This window comes from Cottoperca gobio, chromosome 21 (genome assembly GCF_900634415.1).
Source record: "Cottoperca gobio chromosome 21, fCotGob3.1, whole genome shotgun sequence".
Lineage (NCBI taxonomy): Eukaryota > Metazoa > Chordata > Actinopteri > Perciformes > Bovichtidae > Cottoperca > Cottoperca gobio.
Window position 1 is genome coordinate 11984253 of NC_041375.1, and position 14310 is coordinate 11998562.

Genomic DNA, 14310 nt, shown 5'->3' on the forward strand with positions numbered 1-14310 from the left:
TAACCTCCTCACGGAGGTAATGTAAAGACACAAATGTTGTAAACGAGACAATGACAAACTCTGTTTTTCTTTTAAATAAATAATAATCAACTTTGTGGACATGTCATTGTAGGAGGAAAACCTGAAGACGGTGCTCATGAACCCGAACATAGCCTCGGTTCAGACCAATGAAGTGGGCTCCAAGCAGGCCGACTCTGTCTACTTCCTGCCTGTAACGCCACAATTTGTAACTGAAATCATCAAGACCGAGCGTCCAGATGGCATCCTGCTCTCCATGGGTGGACAGACTGCACTCAACTGCGGTGAGATGTGTGGAAGTGTTTGTGTCAATTGATTTTTTTCCTGTTCCGTTCCCTGTGTGGGATTAAGTAGGAGAAAACACTGACTGTGTGTCAGGGTTAGGGGTTACATTTCCTGTGGAGTTCTGTGCAAGGCACTTACACTGACAGTCGGAAATAACTTTCACCAAAGATGTGTTGCTGTAGGATAAAAGCATTCTCTAAATGGCACATGCGATGCTTAGTGAGAGTTTTTCCACTAACTTGAGTTTCTGGATGAGTCTTTAAATTTTTTTTTTTTTAAGGTTGCCTGTATGTTTAACCATGCATCTGTTGGATTGGTGTCTTGTGCGATGTTTAGGAGTTGAATTATTCCAGTGTGGTATCCTGGAGCAGTACGGTGTAAAAGTCCTAGGAACCCCGGTGGAGTCCATCATGGCCACAGAGGACAGGCAGCTTTTTGCCGACAAACTGATGGAGATTAATGAGAAGATTGCACCCAGTTTTGCCGTGGAGTCGGTAAGGATCCAATAACAAGGAATCTTTAAACTTAAGAAATGCAGTGTAGATGTATTCAGTTTATTTTATAGAAATGCAATATAATATTTGTGCATCTTTCAGGTATCTGATGCCTTGAAAGCGGCCGAGAAAATTGGCTACCCGGTGATGTTACGATCGGCCTACGCCCTTGGAGGTCTGGGATCTGGTCTGTGTGCCAACAAAGAACAGCTGGAGCAAACTGCTCAACAGGTCAGAATAAATGGAGGCACCTGGACAAAATTATAATTGTTAGTCTTTGTTATTTAGATTTCTTTCTCTTTGTTATTTTGTTCGTTGATCATGCAGATCAAATTGGCAATTGAAACATTTTACCCAAACTGGTACTAAACACTTTTTTTAGTTTAACCTATACCCATGTGTACAGCATTAACCTACACAAAGACAAAAGCTTTGAAATTGTTAAGACATGTTACTTTGGTGTTCTGCCAAGAAGGGAATAGTTTGCTGTTGCTTAGCAACATTCTCTTGCGTTCGTCCAGCACTACGTCTGACGGCAGTTATAATCTGTGATCACAGGCTGCAAAATGAACAGTCTGTGCCAGAATGTTTTAGATTGGTGCATACTTATTTATTCCATGCTGTATGTGTCTTGTTGCTTTTCTCTTCTTCCATTTTAAAATTAATATTTTGTTTAATTCTGAAGTTTCAATGGCAAATGTGTCTTTGCCGATTTTGCTCAGCAGCCATTCTTCTGTTTTGTATCAGGTACAGAGCAAAAACGTAATTCAAAAGGTCGTTGTCCAGTCTTTTACAAACATACAAAATGAAAACCCAAGGTAGACTCTTATTCCTTTCACCCTATATCCTCAGCATTATCAAAAGAGTATTTAGTTTATTTCTATCCACTGCATGTGTACCTGTGTAAACTGTTAGTACATGTTGGGTGATGGCCTAGTGGTCTAGTGGTACGCCTTCCAAACAAAACACTAGAAGGTCGGAGACTGTCCCTGTACTTAGTTCAATGTAAGTCGCTCTGGATAAGAGCGTCTGCTAAATGACCTGTAATATAATGTTCTTGTAACTGGTCCACATTATTCACAGTATTCCAATTCTCAACTAATAAAAAGTGTGGTTACTTACCTTTTTCTACATTATAAGTATAATAAGATGTAGGGAAGCAGCACTCTAGTTTATTTTGCACATTTAATGTATTTTATACATAAAGTAGCTTTTCTGTCGAGACATAATCTATACGGGAATAGACACAAAAACTCATGTAATTTAATGCAATCCAATATAGTGATGAGAAAAATAATTATAGTATATGTAACTATGAGGTTTTAGTTTCTAATGAGACTTACTGTATGCTAGTTATTGAGGCTGTAATTCATGCATAATTGAATTATAATGTTAATTTATTGGTCTCTTGGTTGTTTGAACATATACAGCCATCTGTTTGACTGCTTCTATGAAAGAAAGTTTCCTTCCTCTGATGTTGGGTTTACATTAAAATTCAATGTATTCATTATGTTAAACAATTACACCAAATAGTTTATTGATGTACATTAACTTCGCATGTAATTCTTAATGATTTCTACTTAATGAGTAGTCATTACCAAACCGTAGCACCCAATCTGTTTTTGTTATTGTTATTCTATGTGTAAAACCAATAACGGCGTTAATTGTGTTTTGAGTACATTCAGACAATAGCTCAAAATCCGTCAATGGGAGAGATGTGTGTTAACATGCAATGTTTACCTTACATCCCAGATAGTCTTTTTTGTTGCACTTTTTTATAATGAGTAAGCATTAGTAATAAGTAGAGTGTAAGCAAGTGCTAAAAACGATCATTGAACCATTGATTGTAAGCCACCCAACTGTATTATTTACATCCCAGAGCTATTTAACTTATCTTCTTGTTTCTACCAGCTGTGTAAAAGTTAATGTTGACACACAGCATCTGAACTGAGGATATTCTGTGCATATTGTTCTGTAGGCTCTGGCTATGAGCAGGCAGATCCTGGTGGAGAAGTCTTTGATGGGCTGGAAGGAGGTGGAATACGAGGTGGTGAGAGACGTGTCTAATAACTGCGTCACCGTCTGCAACATGGAGAACTTCGACCCACTGGGCATTCACACAGGTACTAGAACATGCACTACATACTGATTTGTAGTATCCTGCCTTCACTTTTGTTCTGTTGTGTTTGCTATTCTGTTACTTAAAAACCTCGTATTCTCTCTTGAGAGGCTGCTTCAGGGTGAACATGTTTTTCTTTTTGCTCTTTTCAGTGTGAGCAGGTTATTCATGTTGACCAAATGTACTTTATCTGGCAAGATGACGGATGTTTTTAACAACTGTTGTCCTTGTGTTGTTTCTGTAGATCAGAAAAACATTGAGAGTCTCTACTATCTATAGAGTGGAAAACCTTAGCCTTTGGGTTAAGTTCAGTTCTTTTAGCCAACATCCAGAACTTGTTCAGACTGAGACACTTGAAGTGTCCCTAAGATTAAAGGTGGTTTGAGTGATCTTTTAAAAATGTTCATTAAATTGGATGAAAACTTTCCATAACAGATTTTACAGATTGTAATGGCCGTTGTAAATGTGTGTGACATGATGTTGTTTGATAGATATTTCTCGCTGCAGTAACTATACAGGAATGTGTTTCAGATGACACAAGCTTGGATGTTTTGGTAAATAAAGTGATAGCCTTTATCGTTTATTCTTAAATGTTCTGAAGAAAAGAAAACCGCACAAACAAGCATTTACAACAAAAGGTTGAGATGTATAGGGTAAAGCTTTACACGGGATATTTACTGCGCCCTGTTTTGAATCCAAATGAGGAACAGGCTTTAAGTTGCTTTACGTGCTGTATAAGCTCATTGACTGACGTTCAGAGACTGTTAACACTGTTTGAAGCCTTTTATATCCTTCCTGTACTTCTTCAGGGGACTCCATAGTGGTGGCACCGAGCCAGACGTTGTCCAACGAGGAGTACCACATGCTCCGAGAGACGGCCATCAAAGTGGTTCGTCACCTCGGCATTATAGGCGAGTGCAACATCCAGTACGCTCTACACCCAGCGTCCCTGGAGTACTGCATCATTGAGGTTAACGCCCGGCTCTCCAGAAGCTCGGCTCTGGCATCCAAAGCCACAGGGTGAGTGGACCATACTATACTGTGACTTTATTTCTGACTTTCTTTATGACATAATTGATTAATTATTTTGTATGAATTATTATATTATGGCTATTTTTAACAGCATAGTATACTATAGACATTCTTTTGAATAAAATACAATCTTAATTCTTTATTTTATATACTTTACTTCAAATTGAAATTCTTTACTATGACTATTTTATGACATACTGGTTGACCTCAGTGCGTCCTCTAGTGGGCAGCGGAAGTACTGCCAAGTATTTAAGATTAGATTAAAAATGTAATGTTTTGGTAATTTACAAGCTGGTTATTCATCTATATGTGCTCAAGAATTCACATAACTTTATAAACGTCAAATTAAAATGCATAATGACTTTCTCACAGGTATCCCTTGGCATTTGTTGCCGCTAAGCTGGCTTTGGGTATCACTCTACCGGAGATCAAGAACGCTGTATCAGAGAAGACCACAGCCTGCTTTGAACCCAGTCTCGACTACATCGTTACCAAGATCCCCCGCTGGGACCTGGACCGCTTTCAGGGCATGTCCCATGAAATAGGCAGTGCCATGAAGAGTGTCGGAGAGGTGGGAGAGGATCCACGGCTTAACATTCACTCATTCACTTGCTTATTCAGTTTACTCACACACCCATATTATTACACCTGCCAAGGAGGTTATGTTTTTGGTTCGGTTTGTCAGCAAGATTATTCTGTCATTTATTTCCCTCTTCTGAATTCAGGTGATGGCAGTTGGCCGGACCTTTGAGGAGAGTATGCAGAAGGCCCTGAGGATGTGTCATCCATCAGTGGATGGCTTTGTTCCCCGGCTCCCACTCAAGAAAGCCTGGGCCGACACCCAGGACCTGCAACAAGAGCTGGCTGTGCCCTCCATCACTCGCATCTTCTCCATCGCCAAGGTACACTAAGCTTTCATAACGTAAATAATGAATGAAACAGTTTTAATAGAGTTTTCTCATTAAAATGAAGTGTTACAGAGAAATCCGTTTTTGTGCTTGCCCAATACCGTGCTGTTACCCTTAGTTTTATCTCATAGAATCTGATAAACATGCATAGCGCATCTAGACACAGGGTCAAGCTCCATCATTCAAACACAGTGACGTCCAGCACTTGCAACATGCTTTTATCATCAGCTGAAAGAGGAGCAGAATGAGGTTGTCTCAGTGTCAAAACCTTCAACTGTGTGAGCTTTGGTGTCCCGTTTGAATATGGAGTGTGATCACTGGGGATGGCGACAGCATTAGGGATTAATGATCCACATCTTATCTCCAAGCAATCAAACACCAGCAATATTTCCTCACAGTGGTCAGCACAGTCACTGTTACTCTCAGCTAACCTCTGTTGCCCACCGGGTTGGTTTTGAAACCTACATGTCTGTAGGACCGATTGAGACAATATTTTATTATATGGTGTGAAAAAAACAGCTAAGGCCATAAGACACAGCTACTCTCCTAACCAGTTACTCAGACCTATGCTATGATAAGTAGCAAAGATAGAAGATACTGGAAGAAAATACGTGAGATTTAGTTCTCTCATATGTTGCTGGTCATTTTGTTCTCAGGTTTTGCATCACAGGCATCCTCAGCACTCAAATAACCCAAAACATTGGCATGTTTCTTTAACATTAGTTACAGAATGTATTTTTTCCAATACGTATATGTGTTTTGCATCTTGATTTGCTTGTGAAATCACACCAGACACTAAAACTCTACTGAAAGTCACAGTGATCATCACGTGCAGCTTGATTAGAAACTCCTTATTTACAGGGCAAGGCAGGTTTCACTGCACGTTTTACAGACTGCTGAGTAAAATCCTCCCACACTAACCTGGAATGATTCCTCCGGTCATCCATTTAATATAAAAAGGATAAAACATATTTACATGCTGTTGGCAGGGCATGACTTCTGTCATATTACAGGTTAATGACACGGACTGGGTTGATATCAGATTTTTCATAAAAAGGCCAATCTACACTTACTATAGTACTTGAAGGAGTCCTTGAAAAGTGATGGATAAAAAAAGCATCAAATGTATTTGTATAGCCCAATATCACAAATTATACATTTGTCTCGGTGTGCTTTACAGACTGTACAGGTTACGACACTCTCTGTCCTTAGACCCTCGCACTGCACAAGGAAAAACTTCCTAAAAGAAACCCCATAATTAAAGGGGGAAAAATGTTAGAAACCTCAGGGAGAGCAACTGAAGAGGGATCCCTCTCCCAGGACGGACAGACGTGCAATAGATGTCGTGTGTACAGGATAAACAACATAGTACAAATACAACATTTGACAGAAATGATGTTGTGATAAAAAAAAAAAAAAGTATGGATGAATCCAGGAAAATGTCACAAAGGCTTCCCGGTGTCCAGCAGGACCAGGGCAGCAGGCGCAGCACGATTCATGATCCTGACGTAAACTTTATCAGAGGTAACCTGCCACATGAGACACAGAAACTCTGGGGATGATGCCCTGGATGATGAGTTAGTAACATACATTTACATAAATGCATACAGATAGAGAGGGAGAAGAAGAGAGAGGGGAGAGAGGAGGAGGAGGAGGAGGAGGAGGAGGAGAAGGAGGAGAGCAGGGAGGTGTCCCCTGGCAGTCTAAGCCTATAGCAGCATAACTAGGGGCTGATCCAAGGCAAACCTGAGCCAGCCCTAACTATAAGCTTTATCAAAAAGGAAAGTCTTTAGACACTTACTGTGACCCTTCTGAATGACCGCTCCTATCCAGGGATGGTTCACTGAATGATTTGTAACATGTGTGAAAACCCCCTGAAAAATAAAACTATTTACTACAATTTTTTAAAATTTACAAAACAAATGAATGAGCAATCAGTAGAGCTTATGAGTATGCGAGTGCCAGGGTAGAAATAGTGTATGAAGAGGTTTCATGCTAAAAGAAAAGACGAAACAAAGCGACCAAACCAGGAGACATTGTGGGAGCTGAGAGAGAGTGAAGCAGAACCCAAGCAGGCCGGCATCACACGCACACGCACACGCACACGCACAGACAGGAGGGGTCGTCACACTTGGTTTTAATCGTAATCCATTTATTAAAGAATCTGTTGAAACTTTGTGAAACCTACAGTGTTGGATGTCTGCGCTCAGAATGCTCCCATCGGGGACATGCAGGATGATGATGATGAACTTGATGAATGATAAATGTAATGCTGAGTCTGGTTTCTGTCTCCACCTTTTAGGCTCTCCACAGTGGTATGAGTGTTGATGAGATCCACAAGCTGACGTCCATCGACAAGTGGTTCCTCCACAAACTCTACAGGATAACACTGATGGAGAAGCATCTGGAAAACTACAACAGGTCACTTTTTGGTCCTTTTTTATATTTCTGCAATGTGCTGTTGAATTAGGAATTCAAGGAATACGATACTTTTGTGCGGTCTGTGTCCTTGTCTGAGTGTATGCAGTGTGTAAATAGTGCCGTCCGCAAGAACAACAGTTAAAGTTACACTTGCTATATGGTATCTGTCTTTCCTTCTCTTTGATGGTTGGAAATATCTAGTCAAGTGGAACTTTCTCCTCTAAAGTACTTTACATCCACCCCTCCATCCATCCATAAAGTTGCAGTCCATTGCACCACAAAGTATTATCAATTTATGGAATAAATTGTAATTCCTATCCTAGTTCCCAAGCTGGCTCAGTCCCTGTCAGTATCACCTCCTTGCCATATACATTCCTCTCCTGGCTATCAGTCTCATTATCTCTGCCCTAGGCTTTGTTAGTTTGCAGGTTAGTATTGCTTCTTTGCTACAGACTATTAATGGAATGTTGTAAAACCTGCAGGGAAATTATATTCTTAGTTTTTGTTTTAAATTAATACATTCAGTTTGATCATTTTATTACTCTGGCTTTCAAAAGAATATTCTGTGTCCCACGGTTGTAAAATAAAAAGCCAAAACACAAATATTTCAGCACAGTATGATATGTCACAGCAAGATCCTAACTAACTAACTAACTAACTAACACAGCGTTCCATTTAATGAATATTTGTATTACTGGCAAGTAATGCCTACCATCGGTTCCAGAAATTACTGAATACTGAAAAACTCCTCAAAAATGAGCTGGACCTTTTTTAGTCTTTTCACGTCTCTTTTTCTCTTGTGGTTCGCCTCCCTCTCTCGCCCTCTCTCTACCCTGGTAAGAGCCTGAGGGCTGAGGGCTCTTACCTGGACAGCCACTGTGAATGTTCATGGCTGAGCCACAGGTTACTTCCTTCTGACTCTACTGTTTAATAATTAATGGCTGGCCGTCTGGTGGGCGCCCAGCGCAACACGCTGACACATGGCTGTTGTAGTCTCCACTCTCTCTGGAGCAGGAGACACTGCGATGCGCACACAACAATAGACTGCCAGACTGATGGAGCGTAGAGCTGAGTACAGGTGGGCTTCAGGCTCTGCTGGTCAGCAGACTCTTTGCTTTCGTGCATACGATTGTTGGAGCTTCTATTGCTGTAGTCAGGACGGGAGGATATTTATTGATATAAATAAGAACAATCCTTCAAATTTCCCTTGTAAATAATTTGTTTGTTAAAATGAATTGTTTGGAAAGGTATGAGTGCTATACAAACGACGACCAATAATTAGTCCTCAATCAAGTCAAATATTTATTTTTATAACATTAGAAATGCAATTAGAAAAATATGAAAGAAACGGGTCAGGTTTAGTAGAAGTTTGCTGTGTAGTATTTCTAGTATTATGAAGGAGGGAATGAAATGTCTAAAGAAATTGTGAATAAATGCCCATCATTTTCCCAAAGGCCAATATGTCTTCTTAAGAAAAAGATGTTCAATTTACAAAGATCCATGACAGAAGAAAGCTGCAGATCCTCTCATTGCTGGAACCAGGATATATTCTGCACTGACATTTTGCTTTAAAATACAGTATGATCAAACTCTTATAGACATAAACACATGTAGACATAAACACATGAAACGCATGAATCTAAGTACAGAGATAATTAGGTAGCTATATTAGCCTTGGGCACGATATGAATTACAATTAAATGGACTTACTCATTGTGTAAGGACAGTAGTAACACACACAAATGTCATTCTCATACTTTGAAGGTTCAAAAATTGATATGTGAAAATCCAAGTGCCATTTTAAAGTTTAGTTTTAGTGTGTGCGTATGTTCTTATAAGCATATGTGAGAATATCTAGCGGTCCCTTTTCTTCACTCTTTGAATGCACACGCACACAAACATTGTCTTAATGTGTTTTTCCTGTTTTATTTGTGTGTGAGGGCATATGTACATAAGGTCATGGCATGCAAAGGATTTCCCGCTCGCTTTTAACTGCTCTTCCACTGAGGATAATTGTACACAAGATAACTGCGCTCTCTGATCAAATGTCTCTCTGACTCAGCCGCGCTCTCTCGCTGATCTTTGGGTTTGCTATTTCTCAGCCCGGCCATGTGTAGTGGGAGTTAAAACACACTTGACATTTCCAATATTGTTATGCTCTACGGTCATAAATAATTCAGATAAGGAGGGAGAGCAAGTTGTGGTTTACTAGAAATAAGAACTCCTTCACTTTGTCTCTACATAGGGTTAAAGTAAAATTGACATTATAGAAAATACACTTTCTTAGTGGGAGTTACATGAGGAGATCAATATCCATTTCATCATGCATTATTTTATTATGTTATTTTAATTTGGGAAGCAAACGAAGAAAGCACCTTGTGTTTACTTTACATTTCTTAAAAAACTACATTACATATATTTATTTAAATTATTAAGTACTTTATTTAATGTGAGATTAAAAATAATAATGAATGCAGAAAATACTGTATAATTCAAGTTCTTTTAACGGTCTCCTCTTTCTCACTGTCCTCTTGTGCTCATCTCCCTGTCCCTGTCCCATCATTTTCCGTAAACTACACTTTGAAGTTAGATAAAGGGGTAACCAGCCAGATGTAAGTATTTGGTCCAAATTGATCCAGTTCAAAATCGCCTCTTGATACCGAACACAATCTTTCCTTTTTAACCTTACAGCTGGAATTTTTATCGATTTTTAAAGTGCGTCTTAAACTGCTGCACTGGCCAACCTGGTGCTTTGGCACCTCGGTGCCTTGCTTTTCGATGTGTTATTGATCACTCTGAGGTGGTAGGCGAGCCAGTCATGACCCACTTGCTGAAATGACCATCTTAGTTCAGTGAACTTGAAAATACACAGATACAGTATATGAGAAGGGCCACAGACGGAAAACATTCAATAATAAATTTGCCTTACAATCACATTCATGTCGGGCATATTGTGCATGAAACTTTTAAGGTTAAGAGATGATTGAATGACTCTGGTTACCTCTACTTTGCAGTGGACATCCTGTGGTACCAGAATTAAACAATTTCTTAGCATAAAGGGGGATTTTGTTATAGCACAATATGAAAAAAAGCACTGTTGTTCCAATGCAAACTTTTTACCTAATAAATGAAAAATACATTTTAAACTGGAGTTCTGAAAGGTTTAGTGAACCGGCTGTATAATTACCAACACTTATTGTCATTTCCAACAGTGATACAGTATCCACGGAGCAGCTGCTGAAGGCCAAGCAGGACGGCTTCTCAGACCGGCAGGTTGGTCAGTTACTGGGATCCAGTGAGAAGGCAACCAGAGAGCTGAGGCTGGCTCACGGCATCAGACCCTGGGTCAAACAGGTGAGCAACGCACACGCACAAGCAAGCTGACTGGCCACAAACGTAAATGAGGGTAGTCTGAAAATATGTCGGGGGCATAAGGGTATAGCTATTATTATTATCTGTCTTTACCCTTCATACAGTATTGACATGTGTTTTGTCCAGAGTGTAATTCCTAATTCACCGGTCAAAACACGCAAAACTAAGGAAATAATATGAACAATCTATCACAAAGTAATTAGTGGCTAAGTGTACCAAAAGTGTTGGAGGTAAATGTACTTAAGTAGAATTGCTCTTATTTTACACATGTGACTGATTTTAACCTGCATCTCTGATCCCTCTTCTCAGATTGACACCTTGGCAGCTGAGTATCCAGCCATGACCAACTACCTGTATTGTACCTATCATGGTCAGGTATGTGAGATCTTCTAACTGGGGAAAACAATATTATAGTTCCATTACGATGTACAGTATGTAGATCTAATAATTGTCTAATAGAAAATACGATTAGTATTTTAACAATTTCAACATTTTACTTTGTTATGAAAACAATAATACAAATTAGAATACTTTTTATAAAATTAATTGTAAAACAGAATTATTTAGCTGTGCTCTAGAATTAATGATGTCCACAAGAGTGCATCATCAACAATGGGTTTGTCGATTTATCCAATTCAACAGGAGAACGATCTGGACTTTAAAGACCACGGAATTATGGTTCTTGGTTGTGGGCCCTACCACATCGGTGAGCTCAACAATAAGCTTCTACATATTCATGCAACTCAAATATAGCTTTGCTGATTATAATAATATGCAGTTGTCTATTTGTTATGCTGAATTTGTGAAACATACTTACATTTATCAACTATATGATCCACCAGGGAGCAGTGTTGAGTTCGACTGGTGCGCGGTGTCCAGCATCAGAGCTTTGAGACAGATGGGCAAGAAGACGGTGGTCGTCAACCACAATCCTGAGACCGTCAGCACCGACTTTGACGAGTGTGACCGCCTCTACTTTGAGGAGTTGACCCTGGAACGCATCCTGGACATCACCGAACAGGAGGTTAGGACACGCATGCAAACATGCCATTTCTTATTAAACTAAAATCAAACGAATGATACAAAAGATCTTTATACCTCTTTCTTTTTATCATAAAAAATGTTTAGTTAGTGGACGATAACATTTTTCAATTATAAATGATAATTGTGCCACACGCACTCACTGTATCCTTTGTGTATCTGCCCCGTCATTATGATTACAATTTAATAGGTTCATTCTTGGCCCATGTTTCACCCTTCACCAAATTTTCAGGAAAATCAGCCCATTAGTTTTTCTGTAGTCCTGCAGACAAACGAGAGTGCTCAAGAGTTATTCTTTGAAAAAGTAAAATTAAATTAGCAGGATGGCCGTGGGTTATTTCCCCAAAACCTCTGTTAATTATTTATAAACTTGTAGGTAAACTCAGAAACAGGTTAAGCATGCAACTTTATGTGCCTTAGGTCTTGGCTATTTGAAGAAGCCAAACTAAATCTGTCTGTCTGTCTGAAAGACAAAAATAATTCCTAATTGGGACACTTATTATGCCGCTCTATAGGTCAACCTAAGATTTAAGAGCTTATGTTTCTGTAGTTACAGGAGTGTGGGGTTCTTCATGGTTTGCTCACAGTCCCTGTGGTTGTAGGTATATAATCTGTATTCTGCTAGTGTCGTACAGAAAACTAATAATTGTAGTGATTATCATTTGAGTTATATGGAACTTGACATGCATATGTATATCAATTTTATTTAAGATATGATTTTACATGCATGACAAGACCTGTTATATTAGAACATGAATATAATGATATATACACACACACACACACACACACACACACCTTATTGTCCAATGCTACTCTGTACTACTGTTGTGTGCATGGAGCGCAGCTGACTCTAAAGTAGGCCAAACATGCTCAAGGGCATGAACATCGGCTATTTCCCTGATGTTTTTGGTGTATATGTTTGTTGATATCTGTGTGTTTATGTTGTGTTCTGTGTTTGCGTACTAATGTCCATTGACTTTCCCTTGCAGAGGAATTGTAATTCCAGTTAAAGTCGCGATGGGATCAGAGTTTGATTAAGCGTTTGTTTGTTCAGGGTGATAGCATTACCATCAATCCCTCTCTCACAGCTACAGTCCGTGTGTGCGTGAAAAATACGGCACTAGAGCATGGAGATAAACCCTGGATGGGAGCAGCCCCATGAATAATGAAGAGATACAACATGGCATTGCCGTGGAAACAACATCCCCCCCTGGATCAGCTGGACAGGAAAAGGGGCTGCATGCTGTTATTAAAAGAAGCACACCAATTGTACACACACTTTCTAGTGATAACTAAACTTACACGGCACAACGGAGATCAACTGTTTTTGTTTGTCATATTTTCACTATGTAATCATTGGCCAGAATAATTGGAAGCGGTCACAGGTTTCAGACACTTAATCTTGGCTGATAGGCCAGTGGCAGGAGGTCCAACACTTGAGAGTATCTTTCCTTATCCAGTCCTTTTTTTCTCCTCCTTCCACTTCTTATTCTTTCTATTCTGCCAGCTATCCTCTTTTTATCTCACACATTGTTCTTTTTTTCCGCTCTCTCCTCTCCAGGGTTGCTCTGGCAGCATTGTGTCAGTCGGAGGCCAGATCCCCAACAACCTGGCTGTCCCCTTGCATCTCAATGGGGTGAAGATTCTGGGGACGAGCCCTCTGCAGATCGATCGGGCTGAGGAACGCTCTGTCTTCTCCCGTATACTAGATGATCTCGGGGTAGCCCAAGCCCCATGGAGGGCCCTCATCTCCCTGGTGAGAAACAAATGCATATTGCATAGCACGAGTGTTACAGATATATGGTAGCATGGTTTTTTTTTCTGGTATGGGTTGGGACAATATGCACACAAAACAAATGCACCAGTAAATGAGTTAGCAGAGGAGGTAAGCTCAGGGTGCTGGGAGAATGTTAGTTCAGGCAAATGGACAATCCCATGTAGGTCATTTTTATTTTCTAATTTAGATTTGTGTACATATAGATTTCTTTTATGAAAGTCTTACATTTATCATCACAATAATATCATCGTCACAAAACATCTGAAGGTATCGAGATATCACTAACAATTTTAATGTTGGGTTTTCCAAATAAATCTGGTTGTCCTAACAGTTTCCTGGTGCAGCTATTTGGGCATTAAAAGTTTCTTCTCTTCTGGTTTTTTAATATATATTTTTGTTCATATGTTTAGAAAAATGTCATTTGTTTTGGTATTGTCCACCTCACATACACACCAAGCACGCATAACATTATAGACGGGAGGAAAGGGAAGGCAATCCAGGTGCTCCAAGAGTAGCAATAAGGAAGGCAATATTACAAATAATTTATTGTAGTATTGTATTGTATGTATTTAAAAGCCAGCATGTTTCGACCCTGTTAGGTCCTCATTGTTACTTGTTCTGACATTTTGGAGTGTCTGAATTGCCTTCCTGTCATCCTGTATTTTCACCGATTTCCAAGAGCACCTCATTCGTCCTTCATCTACGTTGGAGTATACAGAGCAACCAGTTAACTAGTTGTTCCACACATAACATTATCTTTAGTTACAGCTACAATGTCACACCTTTCCCTACAGATGAACATGTCTCATTATTTGTAGAACTTTCTTCCTCACAGGGGCT

At 39.6% G+C, this 14310-nt stretch overlaps 1 protein-coding gene across 1 annotated transcript in view; it reads left to right on the forward strand.

Annotated features, from left to right (window-relative positions):
- The window catches only part of cps1 (carbamoyl-phosphate synthase 1, mitochondrial), a 51604-nt gene that overhangs the window by 12015 nt on the left and 25279 nt on the right, over positions 1-14310 (forward strand). The window contains exons 14-26 of the mRNA XM_029458880.1: positions 113-302; positions 640-797; positions 900-1028; positions 2776-2920; positions 3726-3936; positions 4321-4519; positions 4674-4850; positions 7159-7277; positions 10490-10631; positions 10959-11024; positions 11292-11355; positions 11492-11673; positions 13255-13449. Coding sequence (XP_029314740.1) covers positions 113-302; positions 640-797; positions 900-1028; positions 2776-2920; positions 3726-3936; positions 4321-4519; positions 4674-4850; positions 7159-7277; positions 10490-10631; positions 10959-11024; positions 11292-11355; positions 11492-11673; positions 13255-13449 — 1977 coding nt within the window. The remainder of the gene's footprint in view (positions 1-112; positions 303-639; positions 798-899; positions 1029-2775; positions 2921-3725; positions 3937-4320; positions 4520-4673; positions 4851-7158; positions 7278-10489; positions 10632-10958; positions 11025-11291; positions 11356-11491; positions 11674-13254; positions 13450-14310) is intronic.